Genomic DNA, 24,298 nt, shown 5'->3' on the forward strand with positions numbered 1-24,298 from the left:
CGTATATTATTGAACTTATTTAAGCTTATTTTATTTGAAAAAAAACTTATTTTATTTGAACATAAACGTGTATATATATATATATATATATATATATATATATATATTATATATATATATATATATATATATATATATATATTTTATTTTTTTGGTACAAATCTGTATATGTAAACATATGGAACACTTATTTTTCTAAACTATCCAAATTTACTTTATCTGAAATTAGTCAAACAAATGGAATAAAACAGAGCCAAAAAAAACTCAAAAACACAGGACACACTGTAGAAAAACCCAAATTAAATTAACAAATCAAACTTACGCTCTAAATACGAAAAAATGAGAAGGGAAAAGAGGAATTGTGGTGGTGTTAACAGTTGAGATCAGCCATTAAGTGGTGGCAGGAGGTGGCGAATCGTCAAGCGATGGCAATCGGAGAACCTTCGCGGTGGTTCGCAATAGAGGATTGACATCAAGACGGTGGACCGGTGGTTGTTGTGGTGGCTAGCGTTTTGGCAGTCGGAGAAAGGCGGACATCTTCCTGCCCCCTGGTAAGATCACAATTTGTTATTTTGTGATCTTAAACACTTCAATGTACTATTTATATAGTTGTTGTGTCCATTTCAACAGAGTATATGTTAATTTTGTTTAATTAATAGAGCATTTGATTTATGGATGCTTAAATTTCCCAATTTTATTCCAAAATTGATTTATGAAATCAATAAAAGCACTCCCAAGTCCCAATTGATGGTTTAGGAAAGTAGCCAATGTTCTAGCAAGAAGAAATCTTCAAGAAACAGTTAATTTCATACATTATAAACAAGTTTATCCTTGATCTGAGCTTAGCTTCTCTGCCTGTGTTGTTGACTTGTTGCCCGCTTCTTCTCCTTCTTCTCTGCGTTATATTATCTTCCTTACGCAGGGTTTTCATGACAACCCTATGAAGATGATTGCAGTACCATTCTCTATATCTCTTGATGTAAATAATAGGCCTTACAAAGATGGTGATCCCTACCTGAAACCCGACTCCAGCACCCTTGAACATCCCTTCTATCTCGCTCTTTGAACTCCAATCTGATCCCTGTGAAGAGGTTGTTGGATTTGCTCCTGGATTATGTTCTGTCAACGGTGGGCCGTATAGTCTTTGGTTGCCTTTGTATGAAGATGCGTCGAATAATTTAAGTTGAGAGCCTATTGGGACCTTTCCTGACAGCTTGTTGAAGTATAGGTTCAAGTAGCTAAGGAAATCCAAGTTTGCAAGCTGTGTAGGTATCTTCCCACTGAAGGCGTTACAGGAGAGATCCAACGATTCAATCTGGTTCAGATTCCCGAATGATGATGGGATATGGCTGGAGAAGGAATTGTAGCTCTCCATTAAGATTTCCCAACTCTCTTGGTAGCTCTCCATTAAAAGCATTGTTGGAGAAGTCAATGCTAGTGAAGACTGTTAGGATGTATTGCAGCTCATATGTATTACCTTTGTAGGTGAGTGAAACAGAATTTTGATAGTAAACTCCAGAAAGTTCTATAACAGTTTGCACATAGCTTGGTTTTGATAGCACCTTTGTTGTTCCAACCATCATCGATAGACGTCCACTTGACAAGTATTTGTGCTTTTAGTTCACCATTGAAGCAATTGGAAGCTAGGTCTACTATTTGAAGCCGTGGCCAATTTGAGTGGCTATCTGGGCAGACCATGGTTCCATGGAACTTGTTGGATCTAAGGATGAGAACTTGCAAGTTGGACAAGTTTTTCAAGTGACAACGAAAGGTGTCATTCAACTGATTATTCTCAAGATCTAATACCTTTAATTCTTTGTAGTTGGCAAGTGATTGTGGAACCCTTCCTTGCAGAAAATTCTTATTTAAGTCAAGAGTTTGTAAGCTGCAAGCTATTGTGAACTTAGCAGGGATACCACCAAATATATTTCCTTTCAAATTCAATACACGGGGTCGAGGCATGGAAGCAAAACAATCAGGGATTTTGCCACCCAAATGATTGTGGTTTAGTTCAAGAAGCTTTAGATATGTGGCGTTGCATAGTATTGTAGGGATGCTCCCAAATAAGTTATTTCTTGAAAACGACATATAGCGAGCCTCTGAGAGATAGTTTCCAATGTCAGGGTCGATGGAAGTGACATTATTGGAATGGAGGTCTATTTACTGGGGTAAGTTTGAGATTGTCAAAGGTAGTTCTAGTTCCATTAGGTGGTTGGACGAAAGGTTGAATGACTCTGGTGATGCCGCTCAAATCCAGGCCAATGACTCGGCCGTTGGAGTTCTCGCATGTGACACCGCTCCAGTGACAACAGTCTATGCTTTGATTCCACCCTTGAAGGTTGTCTGATGCCTCATATTCAAACGTAAGATTGTTTTTCAATTCGAGGAGTAAAAACATCTGATCATCAAGACATTGGCTAGAAACAAAATGTGTACAGAGGCAGCTGTATTGCCAAACAAAAAATATGAGAGAAGGCCACGATGAACAAACGAGTGGGATTTTCTTCATTTCAAGGAGGGGCCGAAGATGGGTTTGGAAAAATTTATTGTATATTTGTATTTCCTTAGTGTGGAACAGGAAGTTTGCTGAGAATTAGCCATGAATTACCGCCCATTACAATTGAAGGGGACATGAATATTTGGAGGAATTCTATAAGTATTGACCAACTTCTGATATTTGTTAGTGTTGTCTTAGAATTTTGTGGCATAATCAACTATATACGACATAGCGGACCCTTCTTTGGGGTTTTTTCTTCTTCTTTAAGTGTAGAAGAAAAATAGGGAGTAATTGGTACTTCTAGCAGACAATGAATGAGTCACCAGTTGCAAGCACGTAGTTGTATGAAAGATCAAGAGTGTGGAGCAACTTCAGGCCGTGTTTGAAAACAAATCTAAAGTCTTAAGTTCTCTTAATCAGTTTCAGACTTTAACACTGTGCCACTCCTTGCAGGTTATTGCAGCTTAACTGCTAAAGTCAAAGCTGTACTGATCTTAAGTTTCTTCTTGTATATATGTGATGATGGGATACACCACAAATATATGCAATTGTAGTTTTGGTGGGTCTTATGATTGATTGATTGGTACTTTGAAATCTATATTAAGCCCAAATTTTTTAGCAAAATCAACTAATCATCTCCAAGTTGACTTTGAAATTTGTGGGATGAATTTGAAGCTGATCTCTTTGGAAAAATTATGGTTCTCATGGAATGATATAACTTAGACATCTTAAAACTAAAAGTAAAATTTGGAGCATCCCATCATTACGAGTTTATGACTGTAAATATCATACTATGTATGTTCTTACGCAATTTTGTGGATGACAATCATGACATGGTTTTGTTCATAACTTTTCTGAATATCCTTGTACCTGGAAAGCATAATAATTTTGGTCCTAGCCCTTCTTTTGTATAAGAACGAATGATTATCTTGCGAGTGTAAATCTAGTATTCCCTTGTCAAAATAAGATCACAAGTGAATGAAGAACTTCAGTACCTCATACCGGTAAATCTGTCACCCCAAGTAGTAGCTGCTCCTATTTCACTGGCATTCTTTAACTGTAGTGTTTCAGGTTCGGTTTAGTTGGATATGATTTCATATGAAATTATCGACCTTTGACCTTTGTAGTGATTAAACATTTATATATTGGTTTCTATAGGAGTTTGGACTCATAGCGACTTGTCTAGAGAATCAGTTTATTGCTTTTCCATGTTTGTGATCCTTCACAAGTTTACAGTACTGACATATCAAATTTCCATTTGGTTTTCTATATTCAGGTGGAACAAGACTTTGATTCCAGCTGAGATAAGTCGTGGAAGTGGAGTGATGAAGATAAGTGCTTAAGAGTTACTAGGACATAAAATCTGGCATAGAATTGCCCAGTTTTGTCCCTAGAAGAACCCTTGACATTGTACAGAAAGGTGAAACTTTGGATCTTTATTTAATTACTCGTATGATTAAATTAGTTTGACTAATTTCTAAATGCCTTTTCCTTAGCAGATGGGTTTCCGTTCTTGATCCATCGTTGAACCTGGGTGAATAGACTGAAGAAGATGATTTGAAGTTAAAAGCAGCCATAGCTGAACATGGATACTGCTGCTCCAAAGTTGCTACTTGTGTGTTCTTTTCATACTTGTGAAAACCATTTCATAATCTCTGTTTCTGAGTTTTCACTTTTCTCACTGGTCATCACCATCTATACCTTGTCATTTGATATCATTTGCATTTAAGTCCTTAGGGGAGTAGTTCTCTGAGTTTCCTGAGATGAAAACTAGGAACAAAATACTTGCTGATGCAAAACTATCTTAATTGGGAAATTGGAAGCAGTTTAGGGAATTGAATTTATGAGAGGGTGAGTCATTCATAAATGGTGGGAAGTCGTTGGTGATGGAGCCCATTACGGAATGTTGGATGGTAAATGTAACGAAACATAAAGGGGTAGTGCTATTATTATTTGTTCACAGATGGTCTCATGGCTCGTACTCACTAAAAGATTGAATGCGATGCTTCATTTTGCCTATGTATGTCTTCAATTCTGTGAATTATATTCCTGAATTTTATAAACGATGTTGTTGCTTGAAGGTCACATGATATAAGAGGATTCTCAAGTTTGGAAGCATCACCAATCTGGCCGATGTATCTTGTCCTAACTTGGACAAAGACCAGTAGTAAGTACTGTGAGGCCTGGAAGTTGCTTGAGGTAGATGATTAGACCACTTGATCAATGGCCTCATCTTCGATATTTCGAGGCAATAGAAGTTAAAGATCCACTGTATTTAGTCTTTTAATTAATGCCTTCTGTTGCAATGCTGTCATTTATATGTCACTGCCAGTTTTCTGGGGTTCTGTCACAATTTTAAGATCTTATATTTCCTCTCTTTTTTATTCCATTCTGTTGGCCGTTGTCTGCCATAAAAGGGTGATTTGATTATTTATTCATGTAGTCATGACTGCCAATGAAATGTACCTAGTAAATGAAAGAATTCCTCTGAAATTTATGTCTGTTTGATTTCCAGGACATTCAACCTCTTGCATAAACTTAAATTGTGGAACATGAACGATTTTACAAAAGGAAACTACAGCAGTTACTTCAATGCACGAAGTTGGTGGTTCTCCTTGACAATGGTGATCGAAATTAGTATAATCATCTATTCTTTAGACAGCCAAGATGCGTCCTTGACTCGCTATTTGGATTAAGGAAGGCCAATCCTTTCGTGTACCACTCAATCACTTTCTCCTGCAATCAGGTATCAGCATATTCATCAGTAATTACAGTACTATAACTTTGATAGTGCAATATAGTGAGTTCATTGACTAGAGGCGTTAGTGGTAGAAACAACGAAAAATAGTTGATTGGACGTGTTTTAGATTCGTGTACCTCTTGGCAAGTTACGCTTATGTTTGGGACTGAGAAGGATGTTTCTAGCTTTTTGCAGCTCACTTATTGCTTCACTTATCTTCATCCGATCACGTGGTAAATGACTTGAGCAAGCAACTCCAATCTTTATCACCGACACCATGCACTCCTCTGTTTTTCGAAGCATTTCATGGGGTTTTGGTCCCCTTTTGTCAGGTTCGTCACTTTCATCCTCCATTAGTGTAGAGTCAACAATATGTAGCACTTGGTGAGGCAATGCTGCCTTTGCAAACATATGGAGGTTGAAATCTTCCTTGAACATATTATCGGTTGGTCTCCTTTTTGTCATTAGCTCAAGCAGTAAGATTCCGTAACTGTATAGATCAGCTTCAGGGGATGCTTCACCTCCCAAGCCGTACTCTAGGACAAATAAAATTATATCCAAAGTTAAAACTCAAATACCTATACTTGCTTATAATTTGTTAGTTTCTGTATCCTCAGTCCTTGATTAGTTTATCAATTTTCTTTTGATATTTGATTTCACAAAGCAAGGAGTTAATTATGATTAAATAAATTTCTTTGATGACAAAAAAGCTTCATGTTATATCCTAGAATTAGGGGAAAAAAAAAGTTTAGGTACAAAAAGAGGATAATATATGCTTTTGGTTATCTAATGAGCCAATTAAGATAAAGTTATTAAGATGTCATGAACTGAAGAAAAAATATACCCTTTAAGCAAAATAATTACCTGGAGCGGCATAGCCAACAGTCCCCCTGACTCCAATTGAACTGCTTTGGTTTGGGTGGAGGGGTTGACCAAGAACCTTTGCTAACCCGAAATCTCCGACATGGGCAACCATGTCATTATCAAGCAATATGTTGTTTGGTTTAAGGTCGCAGTGCACTATCGGGGTTTCACACTCACATTGGAGATAGTTGAGTGCATGAGCCACGTCAATGGCTATATTCACCCTTTGGAGAAGGCTCAGGTAACCACTTTTATATAACCATTTATCAAGACTTCCATTGGGCATGAACTCATAGACAAGAGCTTTGAAATCATTTCTTTTGAAGTCTATACTTGAGCAAGCTGTTAGTATCCCAACCAGATTACGGTGACGAATATACCTTAATGCCTCACACTCTGCCATGAAACTCTTAGACCCACCTCGTTGTTGCAAGTTGAGTACTTTTACTGCCACTGTCTTTCCATCAAGAATCCCTTTGAAAACAGATCCAAAAGTACCCGAACCGAGTAGATTTTCTTGAGAAAATCCATCTGTTGCTTTGAGTAGCATGTCATATGATACTTTCAAGAACCTCTCCTTTACTAGTGCGTCTGATGAAGAAGTAGATTTTCTTTTTTTGCTCTGACCTTTCAAGTATAGCCATATGCATATCGCCATGACCAACACCCCAACAAATGCACTAGCCGTTATAATTGTCAGCTTGAGAGCACGAGACATTCTCCTTTTCTTCCTTTCATTCTCCACACATCTTGGTAGGTGTAGCTTAGAACTTCCTCCACAAAGGTTTTTGTTACCAACAAAAGATGTTGCACTTGAATTTGCAAAAACTCCTTTTGTTGGAACTCTTCCCTCGAAATTGTTGTGAGATAAGTTTAAGACTATCAACGGAAAAGTAGCAAAATATTCTGGAACGGGTCCAGAAAGATTGTTCTGAGAAAGATCAAGTTTCAAAAGGCTTTTTAAAGAGGCAAATGATGGAGGAATAAGACCATGGAAGAAATTATCTTCCATGTATAATTCTTGTAGAGCAGGTAAACTGCTAAAGACATCCGGAATACTCCCAAAAAATTTATTATTTGACATTGAAAACACTTCTAAATTTATTTGCTTGCTAATCTCCATAGTTAGAGGCCCTTGAAAATGATTTTGATCTAACCATAATTGAATGAAGTTTGTAGTTTTTGCAAACAGCTCAATGGGTAAGGAACCATTGAATTGATTATATGATAAATACAAGTATAACAAGTTTGCACAATTACCAAGGCTTGAAGGTACTCTGCCTTGCAACTTATTTTCATAAAAATTGAGATTGCTCAAATGCGATAAATTTCCGAATGAACTGGGAATTTCACCTGTTAGTCTATTGAAACTTAGATCTAGAATCTCTAGATTTTGAAGCTCCCCAAGATCTCGAGGAACGGTTCCTGTTAGGCCACTTGATTTCATGGATAAAATCCTAAGATTGTTTAGATTACCAAGACCTACAGGGATTCCTCCAGTGACTTGATTTCCTTCAATCCAAATCTCAATTAAATTGGTTGAAAGATTAGCCAGAACTTTTGGAACTAATCCTGTGAATTGGTTGTTCCCCACATCCAGGCTTTCCAATTTGCTACAGTTAACTAGTTTAGTAATAAAGTTGATGTCTCCTGATAAATTATTATTACTAATGACTAGCCTTTGCAGGTTATAGAGGTGGCCAAAATGTAGATTGGAAATGGTGCCTTTGAAGTAGTTGTTTGATAACTCAATGGATCGAAGACTTGTGAGGTTATGTATGGAGATTGGTAATGGCCCCGAAAAATAGTTATAAGCAAGTTGTAGATATTGTAATTGAGGAAGTGTTAAGGCTATATGTGGCGGAATACTTCCTCGCAATTGGTTGTAAGCCAAGTACAATATCTGAAGAGAGGAGAGATTGAAGATGGACGGGGGAATTATACCTGACAGTTGATTCATAGACAAGTCTAATATTTGAAGCGAGGAGAGGTTAGAGATGGACGGGGGAATTATACCTGAGAGTTGATTTGTTGAGAGCTCCAAACTAGTTAAGTTGGTCAACTTAGGAATGTTGTCCGGAATAGGACCTGTAAATGCATTTGTGTGGCCCTTAATACGTACCAAAGATGTAAGATTCAGTATCAGTTTAAAGATAGGCCCAGAGAGTTTATTTTTGTGAAGCCAAAGCCATTTGAGGTTGGACAACGCTCCTAATTCCATCGGAAGTTCACCTTCTAGATTGTTGATAGCAAGAGAAAGATTTTGTAAGTTGATGCAACTTGATAAACTGGCTGGAATTCCTCCACTGAGGGTGTTGTTAGGAAGATATAGTGATTGTAGCCTCAAAAGACGGCCGATTTCAGGGGGAATTGAGCCATGTAGGCTATTACTGTCAAGCCAAATGATATTTAGAAAACTAAGGTTCCCTATGAAGGGTGATATGGTTCCTGACAAACCTCTACCAAACAGCTTTAGGCCAGTTACTCTTTTATGTTTGCGGCCGCAAATGACACCCTCCCATAAACAATGGTGAAGAGAGTGATTCCATGAGCTTAAAACTCCGTTGGGATGAAGATCGATTAATTGACTCTTGATTGCTAGCAATGCCATATAGTCTGTTTCGTTACTAATGGCATTAGCTACTCTAAGTGGATGTGGCTGCATTGCAATTACAACAACCAAGAGGATAACAGCTGCTTGTGTGTATAACAGAGGTTGTGGCTTCATTTTCTCTTCTTTTGTATTATTTGGTGATTTTTAGCTTCCTTTCTTACTCTATATATAGATATTTAAGCAATATAGTACTCCATTAAATTTGTCGTCAACTTCTTTCTGTTGTTTAACATCAAGAGTATACAAATAATGCAGTCGTCGTTTACTTTCGAATTTGAAAATGATATTCCATTTGTGTGGTTGTTTACTTGTATGGAAAAACATCTTAATGTGAAATACTCTTTCTGAGTTTGAAATAAGTTCTCATTTCTCTAACATACAAATTTTAGGAGAGAGTATATAGTACAATTTCATTGACTTTGGCGAGTAAAGGAGGTTAGGCTCTACAATTTCATTGACTTTGGTGAGTAAAGGACGTTAGGCTTTCTTTGTAACATAAAGAGATCGAAAAAGAGACGAAACTGATAAGTTAGTTGAAATTGAAAAGATAGTACTCCCTCCGTATTTTTTCAAGAGATACACTTGTCTTTTTCGGCCGTATTTATTTAAGAGATACACTTGCCATTTTTAGTAACTTATCAACCCCACCATCTAATTAAATAATACATCTAATATACCCTATCACCCACCATCCTATGAAACAAATATTTTCATAAACCCACCCCACCCTCCACCTACCAAAATGACATGGTCCCACATATTTAATTATTAAAATATCTATCCAACCCCACTTGCTTTATTATTTTATTTCATTCAATTATTCTTCTTAATACCCGTACCCGACCAAGTGTATCTCTTAAAAAAAATACGGAGGGAGTAGTTGAACTGATAAGGTGTTCACCTGACAATGAATTTGAAGGTTGTACGAAGTATGAAACAAGTAAAAATATACATGAATTAAACGCTTGTAGATTGATAGAATTTTGTTTCGTAATTTAATTCAATAAGTATACGTTATATTTAGATTTCTTTACGTCATCTGATTTTTTACCAGCTTTTTTTTTTTTTTTTGAGGGAGATTTTTACCAGTCAGTCATGATAGAAAAAGTACTATAACACGTTAGCATACTCAAAATTCTATTATTTCTCATATTAAAAAATAAAATAGTTTAAATGAAAAAGGCAAAAGAATTTGAAGTTACAAGTGTTGCGAACTTGCAACCATTTATTGAGATGAAATTAAGTGAGTTTGAATTATGATGCAGTGTCTTAGGAGTATTATTGAAGTCTAATATGGCGGCGTTGGCGAGCCTTGTTTTGGGCCCGGATACAGGAACAATGAAGGAGACGTTATTTAACTTTTCCGGATAAAGTTGACTACTGTACTTAATAAATACTTCCTCCGTCTTTTAATACTCGCAACGTTTGTTAGTTTTACGCATGTCAATGCACAACTTTGATTATTTATATCTTAAATTTTTTTATGCAAAAATTATAAAAAGTTGATATTTTGAAAATACATATCGAGACGAATCTAACAAGATCCCACATGACTATGTTTTATCTTATATAAAAAATACTACGAATAGTCAAAGTAGATTATATGAATAGTGGTAAAAGTCCAAACGTTGCGAGTATTAAAAGACGGAGGAAGTACGAAGTATCTTAATAAATTAAGTCAATGTATTTAGTCTTCAAATCTTCACCTCTCATTATGCGAAACATCTATCATGCACAGATTAAGTACACACAAATGAACTTTTTTGGTAACGGGTTGCTAGTTTGGAAGATTGGATAGGTGGTCTTTAGTACATTTTTTCCCTCTGTCCTTAAAAGAAGATTATCCCAAATAATATTTTTCATTTTATTAAAAGAAAAAAAAAGGCGAAAGGAAAGCAAGTGGGTTGGTAGTTTTATTATTTTGCTAATTTAAATAATTAAATGTGAGAGGAAACATGTGAGGATTACATACTATAAATGACATGGGACAAACTCAAAAAGACATACTAAAAAGAAAATTAGGAGAATTTTTTATAGGGATGGAGGAAGTATCTTTATTTGTATTTGTAAAATTTTAATGTGTATTTTTAGACTTTCAATCAAGCTTCTATTTCTCCTACGTTTTTAAGTATTAGCAATTCAGTGTCTCTAGTCCTTTAAGTCACTGCAGTGCATTCTTTTTATCTCATTAATCTAAATCTTTCATATTAGTCGTCAACAAATCAACAATGATAGTTCCCAATACATTATCAACATGAAAACTATACTAGTCTTTCTTAAATAATTTTACTAGGGGGGGGAGTAAAAGTCTTGATATAGTAACCAGTCAAAGGAGAAATCACATTACGATGGTACGTAAAATAGTTAGCATTTAGTCAGTTTAATTTATACTCGCACGTAGGATGTTGAGTGTGGAGTTATACCCGTTCTTCCAAGAGGTTAACTTGGAGCATATACCAAGACAATGGAACAAGACGACGGATTGTATGGCTAAGAAGGCAAGGACCCTTGAAGACGAAGTCAATATAACTATACATTTTCCCATTCCTCCTAGTTATTGTATTCAACTTTATTTGTATAACTGTAATAGGCTAAAGGCCATGACTTGATTTAATCTATTCAAGGTTTCCGTTTTCAACCAAAATGAAAAACTAAATAGCATCACATCATTGAATTAATTAATTTCTTCAGTGAATTAAATCGTAGACATCCATTTCATGATTTCAGTTCCATATTGTTATAAATTAAGGACCTTTTAGGCTTGAATGTTGATTTGTATGACAATTTGATGTTTGAATAATGAGAAAAAATAATTAAAGAAATTAAAACACACACAAAGATTTAAGGTGGTTCACTCTTCAATGAGCTACATCCACCATGGGGGAGAGTTTGGAGCTTGTATTACTCTTCAATGGAGAAAGGATTACAAAGAGGAATTCTCAAAGGTGAAGAAGATAGAATTCTATGTATGCTTAGATCTAGGGTTTCAACCTCACTTGTGTTTCTCTCTCTTAATTCTGAAAAACTCATTACATTTGGTATTTATAGTGTTAGACATCAAACCAATCTAAGGGACAAGAAAAGGCCACGTCGATTGAAACTTGCGGAGAAGAAAACAGTTTACCCGCAGAGTTCGGTCGAACCTTTAAAGGGTTCGGCTAAACCAAGGTCAGGTTCGACCGAACTTACCCAAAAAGTTCGGGCGAACCTCCAAAATCATAGCTACTGATCTCTTCAGGTTCGGCCGAACATTCTAAGAGTTCGGCCGAACTTCCAGTAGGTTCGGCCGTACCTCCAGCAGGTTCGGCCGAACTTCCCTTGTTGCGTGACAGCTTCTCGTAAAATGGTCATAACTCCCTCATTTCTCATCTAAAATGAGCTTATGACCAGGCGTTGGAAAGCTATTGAGCCAAGCTTTCACCTCCAACTTGAATCAACTCAATCTAATGAGTAGATCATGAGATATGTCCATTTGAAGTCAGACCTTCCACTATAACACCTTAACATCCTTCAAGGAAGATTCGAGGCACACATAACACATACTTCATAACTTACTACATTTGGGAATTGATATTGATTACAAACAACCTCATAACTCATAAGCATTATAGCGGATCTCACTATTGGCAATTACCATTGATCAGATGCTTTAGATGCTTACATCTTGGAGAATTCGCTCACTCTTATCTGATTTGAGTATAAATAATGTTACATTGCATATGCATGCAGAAGAACTACAGTAGTACACACATTGACAGGATTCGATCCCTCTCATAGTCTCATTTAGCCATGTCAAATATGTGTATATAGTGGCGGATGTTCTACATGGCTCGGGTGGACCCGGTCCCCCGTCTTCAAAATTTTGTTGCATATTTTTAGTTACGGCCCCCCTAAAATTTATGTATACTCCGTAATAGTATAAATTACATACTATATTGCTCGATTTTTCTATTGCCTCCACCTTGTAAAAGTGTCCAAGATCCGTCGATGTGTATATTGATCTAGTTGTAACTTGTAAGACATTGCGTCAAACATTTATTATCAGTAATAGGTCACTTTTGACATATTTCAATTTTCATGATGTTGTGTTGCTATGAAATTTACGACATTTCTAACATCTTTTGTTAATGAATTTATATTACGTAATTTAGTGTGTTGTTCGATTATTTTGAGTAACACTTGTGAATTGTGATTTACTCTGTAAATTGATCGAAATAAAATTAATTACTGTTCCGGCGGCGGACTCGGAACAGGAAAAGGATGACTGACTCCCGACTGAGGTTGCTGACTGGATCCTGCACAGTGAAGCCGTTAACTAGCCTCGGGGGTGATCCGAGAATTACCCCTCCGATGCTTAAGTCAGATTATGCTGGTAGCTCTGTAATAAATGCTCATAAGAATGATTGGATTGGAATTGCGTACCTTTGGCATTGATGGGGGTCCGTATATATAGACGGGTTATTTGTACGGAGGACCCGGGTTATTACCCGTTGGTTCCGGATCCTCCCTTTCGGCTCTGATAGGCAGATGATGTCAGAGAACTGCCGACTGGGTTTGTAAACCCTGGATGCCGACTGCACCTTTGGTGCTTCTTGTGAGTATATGTCTATGTTACAGCTGTTATGGGTTGTCCTACCGGCATACCGGTAGGGCTACCCGTACAACTAGCCCCCTCAGAGTGACTACAGCTGGTTTTTACGGTCTGTAGTTGCTCTGATAAAAAGAAAAAAGCGAAAGCTGGGGTAAGCCCCCTATACAACTAGCCCCCTCGGGGACGATCAACACCCCACGGGTGTGATTGTTCTGTAGATGGTTGTTTTACAGTGCGGTTTTTAGCTCAATACTTGTTCTGATGTCACGACTAGCCCCCATTAGGACAAGGATTGATTGCTTTAAGTGGAAGGTTTTTTGTATGCCGGCTGCCCATGTTTGTGTTTGATTCTCTTGGCTGACTGTTATCCTTGATTTCTTTGAATGACTAGTCCCCTTGAGTTTCTAGGCTGACTAGCCCCCTTGACTTTTTAGGCTGACTAGCCCTCTTGACTTTATTAGGCTGACTAGCCCCCTTGACTTTTTAGGCTGACTAGCCCCCTTGACTTTTTAGGCTGACTAGCCCCCTTGACTTTATTAGGCTGACTAGCCCCCTTGACTTTATTAGGCTGACTAGCCCCCTTGACTTTATTAGGCTGACTAGCCCCCTTGACTGACACGTGGTGACGGTTCATTTTTCTTTATGCGCGTGGCGGGAGATTTTGAAAAGTGTTTTGGACACGTGTCGGCCATCCGACAAGTGTGGGGAGTTGTGATATTTTCAACCGCCCATATCTGCTTCTTGTCGTTTCAACTTCCTTTCGTTCTTTTAAATAACCGTTTCTTCTTTTTTTTTTCTTCATTTCCGCTCTTTCTTATTTTCCTTTGCCAATTTTCGCGCTGCCAATTTGCTCTCTTTCTCTCTCTTGTTTTTCCTCTTAATTTTTGTCCGTTTCTTCCTGCCGTACTTTTCCGTTGGGGTTTGGTTGTCTCTCTTGGTAAGTTTTGAACTTAGTCTGGTTTTTTTTTTTAGGTTGTCTGCTGTTTTGTTAAGGTTTGGCTGTCTGATTTTCTCGTGTTGCTCTTTCAGTTGGGTTGTTTGAGGGACTTTGCAGCTGTTTGAGAGTGAATTTCCAGAATTAGGTACGGTTTCTGGTCTTACTTTCTCTTTTTGTCGGGTGTTTATGTTCTTTGCTTGCATGCGTTTTGAGTGGGGGTAGCCAAAACATGACTGGTAGGGTTGGGGTTAGTAACGTGATAGATCTGTCAGACACAAGTAGCGATTCTGGTATAGAACTAAATATGGACGGGAATACGGCCGGTAGTAATGCTAAGAATGCTGGGTGGGGGGTAAAATCGAACACGCCACCTCCTTTTGCGGAGTTTATGGGTGGGAATCCTGTTACCGGCCCTTTTATACCCATGACTGCGGCTCAGTTTACTCGCTCACAACAGCTACATGGCCTGCGGGCACGAATGGAGAGAGAGCTTAGGCCGAATGAGCATAACGTGCCGGCTGGGGAGCCGATATTAGACGTAGATCCGATTTCGGTTAGGTACCATTTGCGGGATTATCGGGAATTTACTCAGCCTGGCGGCTCTGGTCTTGGGGAGTACGGTACTAACATCGGCAATATATATGTTTCTAGGGTCATGCCGTCAGACGCCGAACCGTCTACAAGTAATCGACGGGCCGGGAAGGATCCTGCCGTCCATGATGCGGGTGAGGTTGATGCCGCCGTTAGTGGTGATGTGCCTTCCACCCCTGGCGACTCCATACTGGAGTCTTCTGAGTCTGGGTCTCCCGGGCTAAGGGCGCCGCCCATTGCCGACTCTGATGAAGATGAGGAGGATGCTGCGATTTTGCAGCAAGTGTTTGAAGAAGAGGCCTTGGACGCCGATGTGAATTTCAAAGGTGAGGCTGCCGCGTTCTTGGTTCCGGCCCCTCCTCCTAATGATTCTGCTGCCCTCACCACTGAGATAGATAGTGACTTTGTAAAAGAGGCCGCTGCCAACCGGCATTCTGAGGTTGGTGGTCGCTTTTTGGGTTTACCTGAGGGCTACAAGTTGACTGTGCCGAAAGAAGAGCAAACGGTGGCCGACTGTCCCGTAGGTCATGTTGTTGTATACACGAAGATGTTCGACTATGGGTTGCGCTTTCCCTTGCACCCGTTCATTGAGAAGGTTCTGCGGGCCTGGAATGTCGGCCTCGTTCAATTATCGCCCATAGTTATTCGCAATCTGGTTGCGTACACTTGGTTATTTTCATTCAAACAGTGGCCCTTGACCCTCAACCTTTTCAAAAAACTGCACTGGCTGAAGCGTGATGGGAAAGATACCGGCTGGTGGACGATCTTTACCAAGAGTCAGCGTCAGACTGTGAGCCCCCGGCTCTCCAGCTGCAAGGACTGGAAGGACCACTTCTATTTCATGGCTGTTCCCGAAGATTACCCCCTTCGGCGTACATTCTACCAGCCTAAACCTAGGATGGAACAATTTGACCAAGCCGACCTTGGGCCCCGAGAGCAACGTGCGTACGACAGGCTGCTGGTTGACTATGTTGACGTTGGGCTGTCTAAGCCTAAAACCTTGCCGGCTTTTTGGCTTCCTCCTGCCGGTTATATTCTTAGTCCTGCCGCTTTGGGCGCAGTCGGTCTTGCACCTACACATCCCCTTGGTAAATGCAGTTGTTTGCCTGCACTCGTTATCTGCTGTATTTGTTTATATTTCTTGGATCTCTGTTGTGTCGTGTTGCGTTTGTTAAAAAAAAAATTCTGACTTCCTCGTTCATTTATTTATTTATTTATATTATTTTTCTTAGGGCACCATCTTTTAAACAAGGCTTCACTCGGCCTTGACAAGAATTGGAGGGTTGCTGAACAGTGTCCGGCGGGTCCTGCTGAGAAATATTACACTGTTTCTACTTTCTGCGCGAAAGCTTGTCGTGGTCGGTCAGCCAGCTTTGTGACTCCTTCTGCCGTTGTGGACCGAGGTGTTGTTCCTCGCGTTGTTCGAACAAAGGTTCCGGCAGCTGACCAGGCTACATCCTCAGCCCAAGACGAAATGACTACTGGCAGGTTTGCTTCTCTTCCTACCGGTCGGGGGGGACATGCTACTCGGAAGAGGTCTTCCAGCCAGGCGAAGGCCAGTTCTCCCAAACGGTCAAAAAATGACGCTGCGAAGACAGCGCAAGAGAAGGTGAAAGACGTCTACGCCAGCGTCGACAAGCCCTTGCAGACATCTGGCGCTGGAAAGAAGATTGCTGAACAGCCTGCTCAGTCGGTTGAGATTTTGGATGCTGACCTTTTGTCCAAATTGAACCGGAAGCAGGTGTTGAGCGATTTGATTAGCGACCCGATCCATCCTGCGCCTGTGTCGAGGCATAGCCCTTCCATGAACCGGTCTGCCAGCTCGGCCTCTAAGTATGGGGTTATAGTTCGTTCTGGGGGGGTTCATCGAGGACAAAACTGTTGTGCTATCTCCGGATATTCTTGCCGGTCTAGCCGCTGCTCCCGGTCATGCTGAAGAGCACTGGCAGCCGCAGAATGATGTTCTGAGGGGTGAGTCTATCCTTTTTGACCGTCCTAAAGACGGAGGTACACTGGGCTACCGGTCTCTGCGCCAAGTTGTTACACCCGCCGACGGTACGCCCCAGGAGATTGAGACGCCGGCTGCACAGTTGATGCATGACCTGTACTCGGTATTTTACTTCCCTCTTTGACTTGCTTGTTTTTTATACTTGCTTTTATTTTCGGCTCTGAGCGATTTTACTTTCCTCAGGTGACGCAATCTGCTACCGAGCTTGTGGCGTGCTATCGGAGCTATCAGCGTCGTTTAAAACGATCGCAAGCTGAGAAAGAGAAGCTTCAGACGGACCTTGCTGAATCGGTCAGGACTGAAGGTGACTGCCGGAAGGAGATTGCGAGACTTGAGCTGGATGTTATTGCCGCAGGCAATAGGAAGGCTGAACTAGAGCTTCTTCCAGCCAAGTTGACGGCCGAAGAGCAGAAGACGGCTGAGCTGCAGATCAAGCTGGATGCGGCGCTGCAGGCGGCCCAAGATGCTGAGAAAGCTGCTAAGGATGATCGCAAGGCTGTGGCGCTGAAGGCTGTGCAGAAATTCATGAAGTCTGACTTCTACTGCGAGGAGATGAAGGGGCGCTACAATGGTGGGTGGACTGCAGCTCATCGTTGTGCCGTCAAAGCCTTGACGCTGACTGAGGATGCCTGGGGTAAGGTGGAGGGATCCTATGAAGAGGGTGGCCATATTGATCCGACTGGCATGGAGACCCAGACCTTCCCAGACATCGTCATTCAGAATGCTGACCCTCGCCTTCTGCCCGACAGGGAGATTCCCGAGTCTGCTTACTGGAGTGATGCAGACTACTCAGCTTGACGGTCTTGGCAGTCATCACCAGGCTCTTCTTGTGGTTCTTCCAACAGTTTTTTCCGGCCTCATACTTGTTAATGTCTGTTGGTAGCTTTTGAATATCATTTAGCGGATGTAACTTATAAACAATTTCCTTTTTTGGTACCTTTTAGCTGTTTGTGGCACTTTGTCTTTTGCCGTGTGTTAACTGTTTCAAGAACGTTATTGTCGTCTTGGCTGCGCCGTCTGAGGCGTATGTTTGTGCCTTTTAGCAGCTACTCACTCCGCATTTAGTTATTTTTGGGTGGTGGCTGTCGTCCCTGTATTTGTTTAAAACCTATGTGATGCACTTGATGGATTATCCGTTTGTTTTTATTCAATTTGTCACGTAATGGCGTCGTTTTGCCTTTGATTTTATTATATATTGCATCTTGCCTCTTGTCGACTGGGCCAATGTGTTCAACCCTTGCATATGCTTATGTCGTATTTTGCCTCGTTGCTGACTGAGCCAATGTGCTCAACCTTTTATTTCGTTTTGTCGTATCTTGCAACATTGCTGACTGAGCCAATGTGCTCAACCTTTTATTTCGCTTTGTCGTATCTTGCAACATTGCTGACTGAGCCAATGTGCTCAACCTTTTATTTCGTTTTGTCGTATCTTGCAACATTGCTGACTGAGCCAATGTGCTCAACCTTTTATTTCGTTTTGTCGTATCTTGCAACATTGCTGACTGAGCCAATGTGCTCAACCTTTTACTTCGTTTTGTTTATGCCGTATAGTTTCCCTGGAATATAGTTGTAGCTCATATATTAGATTTCAAAATATGGCACTGTCGGCCCTACTACATCATGTTTTCATACAACTTCACACATGGAATTTTCTTAAAGTATCTGCGTTCCATGAGTTCTTCAGCGGTGTTCCATTCATCTCCATTAGTCTGTATGATCCAGCTACCACTTCTTCCCATATCTGGTAGGGCCCTTCCCAATTTGCAGTCAGTTTTCCTTGTTTTTGAGCTTTGCCGGTTGCTGCCGTCCGGCGGAGTACAAGGTCGCCTACCTCCAGCTTCCTATGTTTTACTCGCTTGTTGTAGGCCCTGCTCATTCTGTTTTTGTATGCGGCCGACCTAATTTCCGCCTGCAGTCTGACCTCTGGTAGGAAATCAAGCTGGTGTCTGAGTAAGCTGTCGTTTCCCTGTTCTTCATAATGCTGGATGCGAAAGGTGGGTAGTGCTACTTCAGCCGGTATGACTGCTTCTGATCCGAAACACAGTTTGAAAGGACTCTCTCCTGTTGCTTCTTTAACCGTCGTTCTGTTACCCCATAGAACCTCTGGGACTGTGTCTGCCCACTTGCCCTTGAACTCATCCAACTTTTTCTTAAGGGCTACGAGTATTTGTTTGTTTGCAGCCTCGGCTTGCCCGTTGCTCTGCGGGTGGCAGACTGAGGCATATGCGAATTTGATCCGGTAGTCTGCCAAGAATGCTCGTATAGGTTCGCAGTCGAACTGGCATCCGTGGTCGAATACTATTGCTGTCGGTATTCCAAATCTTGTTATGATGTTTTTCCAGATGAACTTCCGTACCTGGTTGGCTGTTATTTTTGCTACCGGCTCGGCCTCAATCCATTTTGTGAAGTAATCGACGGCAACAATCAAGAACTTCCTGCCTCCTGAGGCTGTTGTGAAGGGTCCCACGATATCCATTCCCCACTGGGCGAATGGGATTGGATTCAAAATGGGCATCAAGTCGTTTGCTGGCATACGTATTACTGGGGCAAATAGCTGGCATTTTTCGCATTTCTTGACGTAGCTCTGTGCGTCCTCCAGCATGGTTGGCCAGTAGTAACCTTGTCTTTGGCAGATCAAAGCAAGTGTTTTTCCTCCTACATGGTTTCCGCATATTCCTTCATGCATTTCTTCGATTAACCTTGCGGATTCGTATGCCGTCAAACACCGCAGCAGGGGGAGGCTGAAGGCTCTTTTATAGATTTGCCCCTGATATATGACGTACCAGCAGATGTCTTTTTTGATTTTCTTTGCCTCCCTGATATCGGCCGGGAGAACTCCAGTCGTCTTGTACGCCCAGATATCATCGTACCACTCTTTGTTTGCCGTGATGGCCATTATTTCCTTTCCTTTTTCCTCCGTACTCCTTCTGTGCATGATTTCTATCATTACTGATCGACTGAGCTCGATTGTTTTCGAACTGGCCAGTTTTGCTAGGCTGTCTGCGGCAGTGTTCAACGCTCTGGGGACCAATTCGATGTCAAAAGCTTCTAACTTCGCTGTCAGCGTCTTCAGTTTTTCTTGATACCGCCGCATTGACGGCTCTTTTGTTTCATACTCTCCCGAAAACTGATTTGCCACCAACTGAGAATCCGTTGTCATTACTATCCTCTTGGCATCTGCCAACAAGCATAGCTGTACCCCTGCAATGGCTGCTTCATATTCTGCTTCGTTGTTCGAAGCTGCGAAAGTGAATCTGATTGCGTATTCGAACTTATCTCCTGTCGGAGAGATCATGACAACGCCGGCTCCCGCTCCCGACTGAGCGGCTGAACCGTCTACTGATACTTTCCAGGATTCTGCTTTGGTTTCCTCTTCTTGATAGGATGCTTCAACTACGAAGTCAGCCAAAGCTTGTGCTTTTATTGCATTGCGCGGGTGAAACTCAAGATCGTACTCCGACAGCTCTATTGCCCATCGCAACAGTCTGCCGGCTGTATCCATTTTTTGCAAAGCCTTCTCTAGTGGAAAGTTCGTCAGAATTTGTATGGTATGTGCGTCAAAATATGGTCTGAGCTTTCTGGCGGCTATCAGGACTGCATAGGCCACTTTCTCTATCAGCGAGTATCTTGCTTCTGCCGGATTCAAAATGTGGCTGACAAAGTATATCGGCTGCTGGACTTTGTCTTTTTCACTGATTAGTACGGCAGCAACGGTTTGGGCTGAAGCGGACACATATAATTGTAGCTTGTCGCCCTCTTCCGGCCTGGCTATCGTCGGTAAAGCACGAAGATGTTCTTTTACCTTCTCGAAGGCCCTTTCCTCGGTTTCCCCCCACCGGAGTTTTCCATTCTGCTTAAGAGTGTTAAAAAATGGAATCGACCTGTCGGCTGATTTGCTAACAAATCTTGTCAGAGCCGCCATTCTTCCTGCAGCCTTTGTACATCTTTGATGCTTTTTGGTTGAGGCAGACTGAGTATCGCTTCTACCTTATCTGGGTTTGCGTCTATGCCTCTCTCGCTGACAAGGAAACCCAAGAATTTCCCCGATTTCACTCCGAACACACATTTCTTGGGGTTTAGTTTCATTTGGTAACGGCGCAGAGTTTCAAACGTTTCCCTGAGGTCATCTAAATGATCGGTCTCCAATTTGCTTTTCACTATGGAGTCGTCGACGTATACTTCAATGTTGCGGCCTTTTTGGTTTGCGAACACTCTGTCGACCAGTTTTTGGTACGTTGCCCCAGCGTTCTTTAACCCAAACGGCATAGCCTTGTAACAGAATACTCCCCCCTCAGTGATGAATGCTGCTTTTTTCCTGTCGGCCTTTGCGAGGCTGACTTGGTGGTACCCGGAGAATGCGTCAAGGAAACTGAGCAGCGCGTGGCCAGATGTGGAGTCGACTAGCCTGTCGATTCTTGGTAGTGGGTAGCAGTCTTTTGGGCATGCTCTATTAAGGTTTGTGAAATCTACGCACATTCTCCACGAGCCGTTTGACTTCTTAACCATTACGACGTTGGCCAACCACTCTGGGTAGTCGCATGGTTCAATAAATCCTGCTGCCAACAACTTTTCTACCTCTTCCTGTATTGCTTGATTTTTTTCTGTTGAGAAGTTTCTTTTCTTTTGCTTTACCGGCCTGACTGCTCTGTCGACATTCAGTCGGTGCTCGATTACCTCCGAGCTTATACCGGGAATTTCGTCTGCGGAAAATGCGAACACATCCGCATGTTCTCTCAACAGACCGATCATGTTTACCCGCAACTGGGGGTCAATGTCGGTTCCTAATTTTACTGTTCTGCCAGTTTCTCCTTCTACCAGCTCGACTTCTTCTGACCTTCCTCCGGCCTCTACCCTAGGTAGAGAAGTCCCCTTTTCGATGCTTTCGATTGTGGGTGACTCCCTTTTCTGCCTTTTCTCCTTCTTGGGCAAAAGAGATGACTCGCCCCCCAATCTTGGGGCTTGACCCTTTGCCGGTCTTTTCATTGCTGCCTCTCTCGCTATATTCCTAGATGGGGTCAGTCGGCCTGGTGTTTTTAATGCCGTCAAGTAGCATGATCTTGCTGAATCTTGACTGCCTCGGATTCTTTCAGCCTTCTCAAAGTTAGACATGTATATCATAGTTAGATGGTATGTTGATACCACTGCTTGTGCATCGTGGATGAATGGCCGGCCCACTATTATGTTGTATGCAGCAGGCACTTTGATTACTAAGAAGTCTACCATTAGGTCCCTTGCGGCTCTACCTTCTCCAATCTGCACTGGTAGCCTGATGCTACCTTCCGGGAAGACTGTGGCTCCGGAGAATCCTATCACAGGATAGTTGACTCGTGTGAGTTCTGTCTCGTCTATTTTCAGCTGAACGAAGGCTTCCCAAAAGATAATGTTCGCTGAACTCCCTCCATCCACCAGTATTCGTTTCACTGGGAAGTTTGCTATTTCGAGGCCCAAAACCAGTGGATCGTCGTGAGGGTATATAATTCCGCGACAGTCGTCTGGGGTGAATGAAATATTTGGCATGACTTGGGTTGCCGGCCATTTTATGGTGCTGTGGTAGTTTACCAGGTGGCGGTGTTCGCCCAGACTTCTGCCGGCTCCACTGATTGTTCCTCCATGGCACGGTCCTCCAGATATGACCCATACTGTCGGCCCCTTCTGGCCACTGTTTCTAGCCTCCCCATTCCGACTGGTTTCTGGTGCTTTCTGCTCTATTCGGAGCGGTGTTTGGGTGGATGGTAATCTGTTGTTTGTGTTATTGCTTTGCCAATTGCTATTCTCTTGGTTGTTGTTGTTCTGTCGGGCTTTATATTGTGTCAGATAGCCTCTCCTGATCATATCCTCGATGTTATCCTTCAAATCTCTGCAGTTTTCCGTATAGTGTCCACAGTCATCATGGAATGCGCAGTACTTCGACTGTGGTCGGGGTTTGTCGCTCATTGGTGGAGGCCTCTTCCAGTTTTCGTTCTTGTTGACATTGTAAATCGCGGCTCTTGGGGCGTTCAATGGAGTGTATTCGTGGAATGTGGGGTATATGCTGGTTGATTGTTTCTGGTAATCCCTCCCTCTTGGGTCTTTCCTCTGTTCGTCCTTTCTGAACCCCCTGTTCTGATTCTGCTGCGCCGGCTGAACCGGCCTTGGTGCGGCATTTCTGGTCTGTGCCGACTGATAGTGATTTGGGATTGTCATCAGCTCGTCGCTTTTGATGTATTCGTGGGCCTTTATCAGTGCGCTTCCCAAATCGGTGAAGGATTTTCTTCCCAAGTATTTTTTGAACTCGCAGTGGTTCATTCCTCTCATCAGGGCCACCACAGCTATCTCTTGCTGCAAGTTTGGTATGCTGGTGGACTCGTTGTTGAATCTGGTGAGGTAATCTCTTAAGGATTCTCCGCTTCTCTGGGTGACTGCCATCAGCTCTCCCGACGTTTTCTTTCTCTGCTGCCGGCTGATGAACCGTAGCATGAACTCTGTTTCTAACTGTCGGTAATTATATACCGACCCCTTTGGTAGTCCCTTATACCAGCCGGATGCCACTCCCAGCAGTGTTGAGGGAAATATCTTGCACCACATGGCGTCGGAATCTGTATACAACATCATATGTTGCTCAAATGTGTTGCAGTGGACCTCCGGATCTGTGGATCCGTCGTACTTGCAGAGTGGGAACTTCAATTTCTCCATTGGTTCCTCCAGAATGTCCGCGCACAGGGGGGAGTTTGCAGGTTGGATGGTGTAACGGCGCGACGCGTATCTCTGGGGTGCTTCTCTTGTCTCTTCGATGACCATGGGTTCCGGCCGACTGCGCAGAGCAATCGCCTGGTTTGTATTTGGGTGTTGTTCTTGTTGCACTAGGATCTGTTCTCCGAATAGGTTTCTTATCGGCAATCTCTTCCGTTTTTCGCCGACTGGTGTTTCTGCAGTCTGGTGTATGACTGTCCTGGGTACAGGTTCTGTGTTTGCCTTTCTTGCTGGCTTCAAGGCCGACAACGCGGCCATCACCGCTCTTGCTGTAGCCAACTGTTCCTCCGAGAACTGACCGGCGAGTTCAGACGGCATTTGCGTATCGTCCTGGGCTGGGCTTTTGGGCTCTTCTTCTGAGTCGTCGTCCTCGACTGAGTATCCCAGAACATGCAAGGGTGTTGCTGCAGTCGTAGTTTTGCTGACGACCGACTGGCTCCCTAGCTGGGGGGTGGGTTGGTCATTGACGGGTGTTATTATTGGTTCTGCCGAGAATAGCGTGGGTTTCAATGGGGTTGTTGTTTTTGTCGTCTGCGTACTCTGTGGGGTTGCTTTCGAGGCCTGCTTTTTGCTTCTCTTATACGAATCTGACTGCGTACTCTCCATTTTCAAGGGTGATGATTATGATTGATTTCTTTTTTCTTTTTTTCTTTTTTTTTTTTTTTTTTTTTTTTGCCTGGCTGTGGGTTCTGCTTACAAGTGGGGGTCCCCTCCTTCTAGCACCAAT

The 24,298-nt window shown here is 42.0% G+C and overlaps 2 protein-coding genes and 1 long non-coding RNA gene across 7 annotated transcripts; 1 reads left to right on the forward strand and 2 right to left on the reverse strand.

The window, feature by feature from the left end:
• The first annotated feature begins 202 nt into the window (after positions 1-202).
• LOC130469754 (uncharacterized) lies at positions 203-8,996 on the forward strand. Of its 5 annotated transcripts, none has more exons than XR_008930072.1 (6): positions 203-551; positions 3,774-3,917; positions 3,997-4,664; positions 5,013-5,243; positions 5,423-5,569; positions 7,789-8,996. It is a non-coding gene; the product is annotated as an uncharacterized lncRNA (long non-coding RNA). The 5 variants fall into 5 exon arrangements; XR_008930075.1 differs by having other exon boundaries at positions 205-551; positions 3,997-4,112; positions 4,579-5,243; XR_008930074.1 differs by having other exon boundaries at positions 208-551; positions 5,433-5,569.
• On the reverse strand, positions 4,961-8,844 carry LOC110802295 (probable LRR receptor-like serine/threonine-protein kinase At3g47570). The gene is made up of 3 exons (XM_022007745.2): positions 6,102-8,844; positions 5,375-5,773; positions 4,961-5,233 (listed from the first exon to the last, which is right to left on the reverse strand). Exons 1-3 carry the CDS (start codon positions 8,827-8,829, stop codon positions 5,220-5,222), a joined length of 3,141 nt encoding a protein of 1,046 aa, XP_021863437.2. The 5' UTR covers positions 8,830-8,844; the 3' UTR covers positions 4,961-5,219.
• A 9,482-nt stretch (positions 8,997-18,478) lies between the features above and the next one.
• Positions 18,479-23,889, reverse strand: LOC130469525 (uncharacterized). Its single transcript, XM_056838870.1, has 2 exons — positions 20,830-23,889; positions 18,479-20,776 (listed from the first exon to the last, which is right to left on the reverse strand). The coding sequence occupies exons 1-2, from the start codon at positions 23,887-23,889 to the stop codon at positions 18,479-18,481; spliced, it is 5,358 nt and encodes a 1,785-aa protein (XP_056694848.1).
• Positions 23,890-24,298: the final 409 nt, after the last annotated feature.

Source organism: Spinacia oleracea, chromosome 3 (assembly GCF_020520425.1).
Source record: "Spinacia oleracea cultivar Varoflay chromosome 3, BTI_SOV_V1, whole genome shotgun sequence".
Taxonomy (NCBI): domain Eukaryota; kingdom Viridiplantae; phylum Streptophyta; class Magnoliopsida; order Caryophyllales; family Amaranthaceae; genus Spinacia; species Spinacia oleracea.

Bases quoted from the DNA above. Each gene is read 5' to 3' on its own strand.
- LOC110802295 (XM_022007745.2), bottom strand. From the start codon at position 8,829: ATGAAGCCACAACCTCTGTTATACACACAAGCAGCTGTTATCCTCTTG. The intron at 5,774-6,101 runs GTAATTATTTTG...TATTTGTCCTAG, and splicing joins TGTTGGCTATGCCGCTCCAG to AGTACGGCTTGGGAGGTGAA.
- LOC130469525 (XM_056838870.1), bottom strand. From the start codon at position 23,889: ATGCCGTCTGAACTCGCCGGTCAGTTCTCGGAGGAACAGTTGGCTACA. The intron at 20,777-20,829 runs GTAGAAGCGATA...AGATGTACAAAG, and splicing joins TAGACGCAAACCCAGATAAG to GCTGCAGGAAGAATGGCGGC.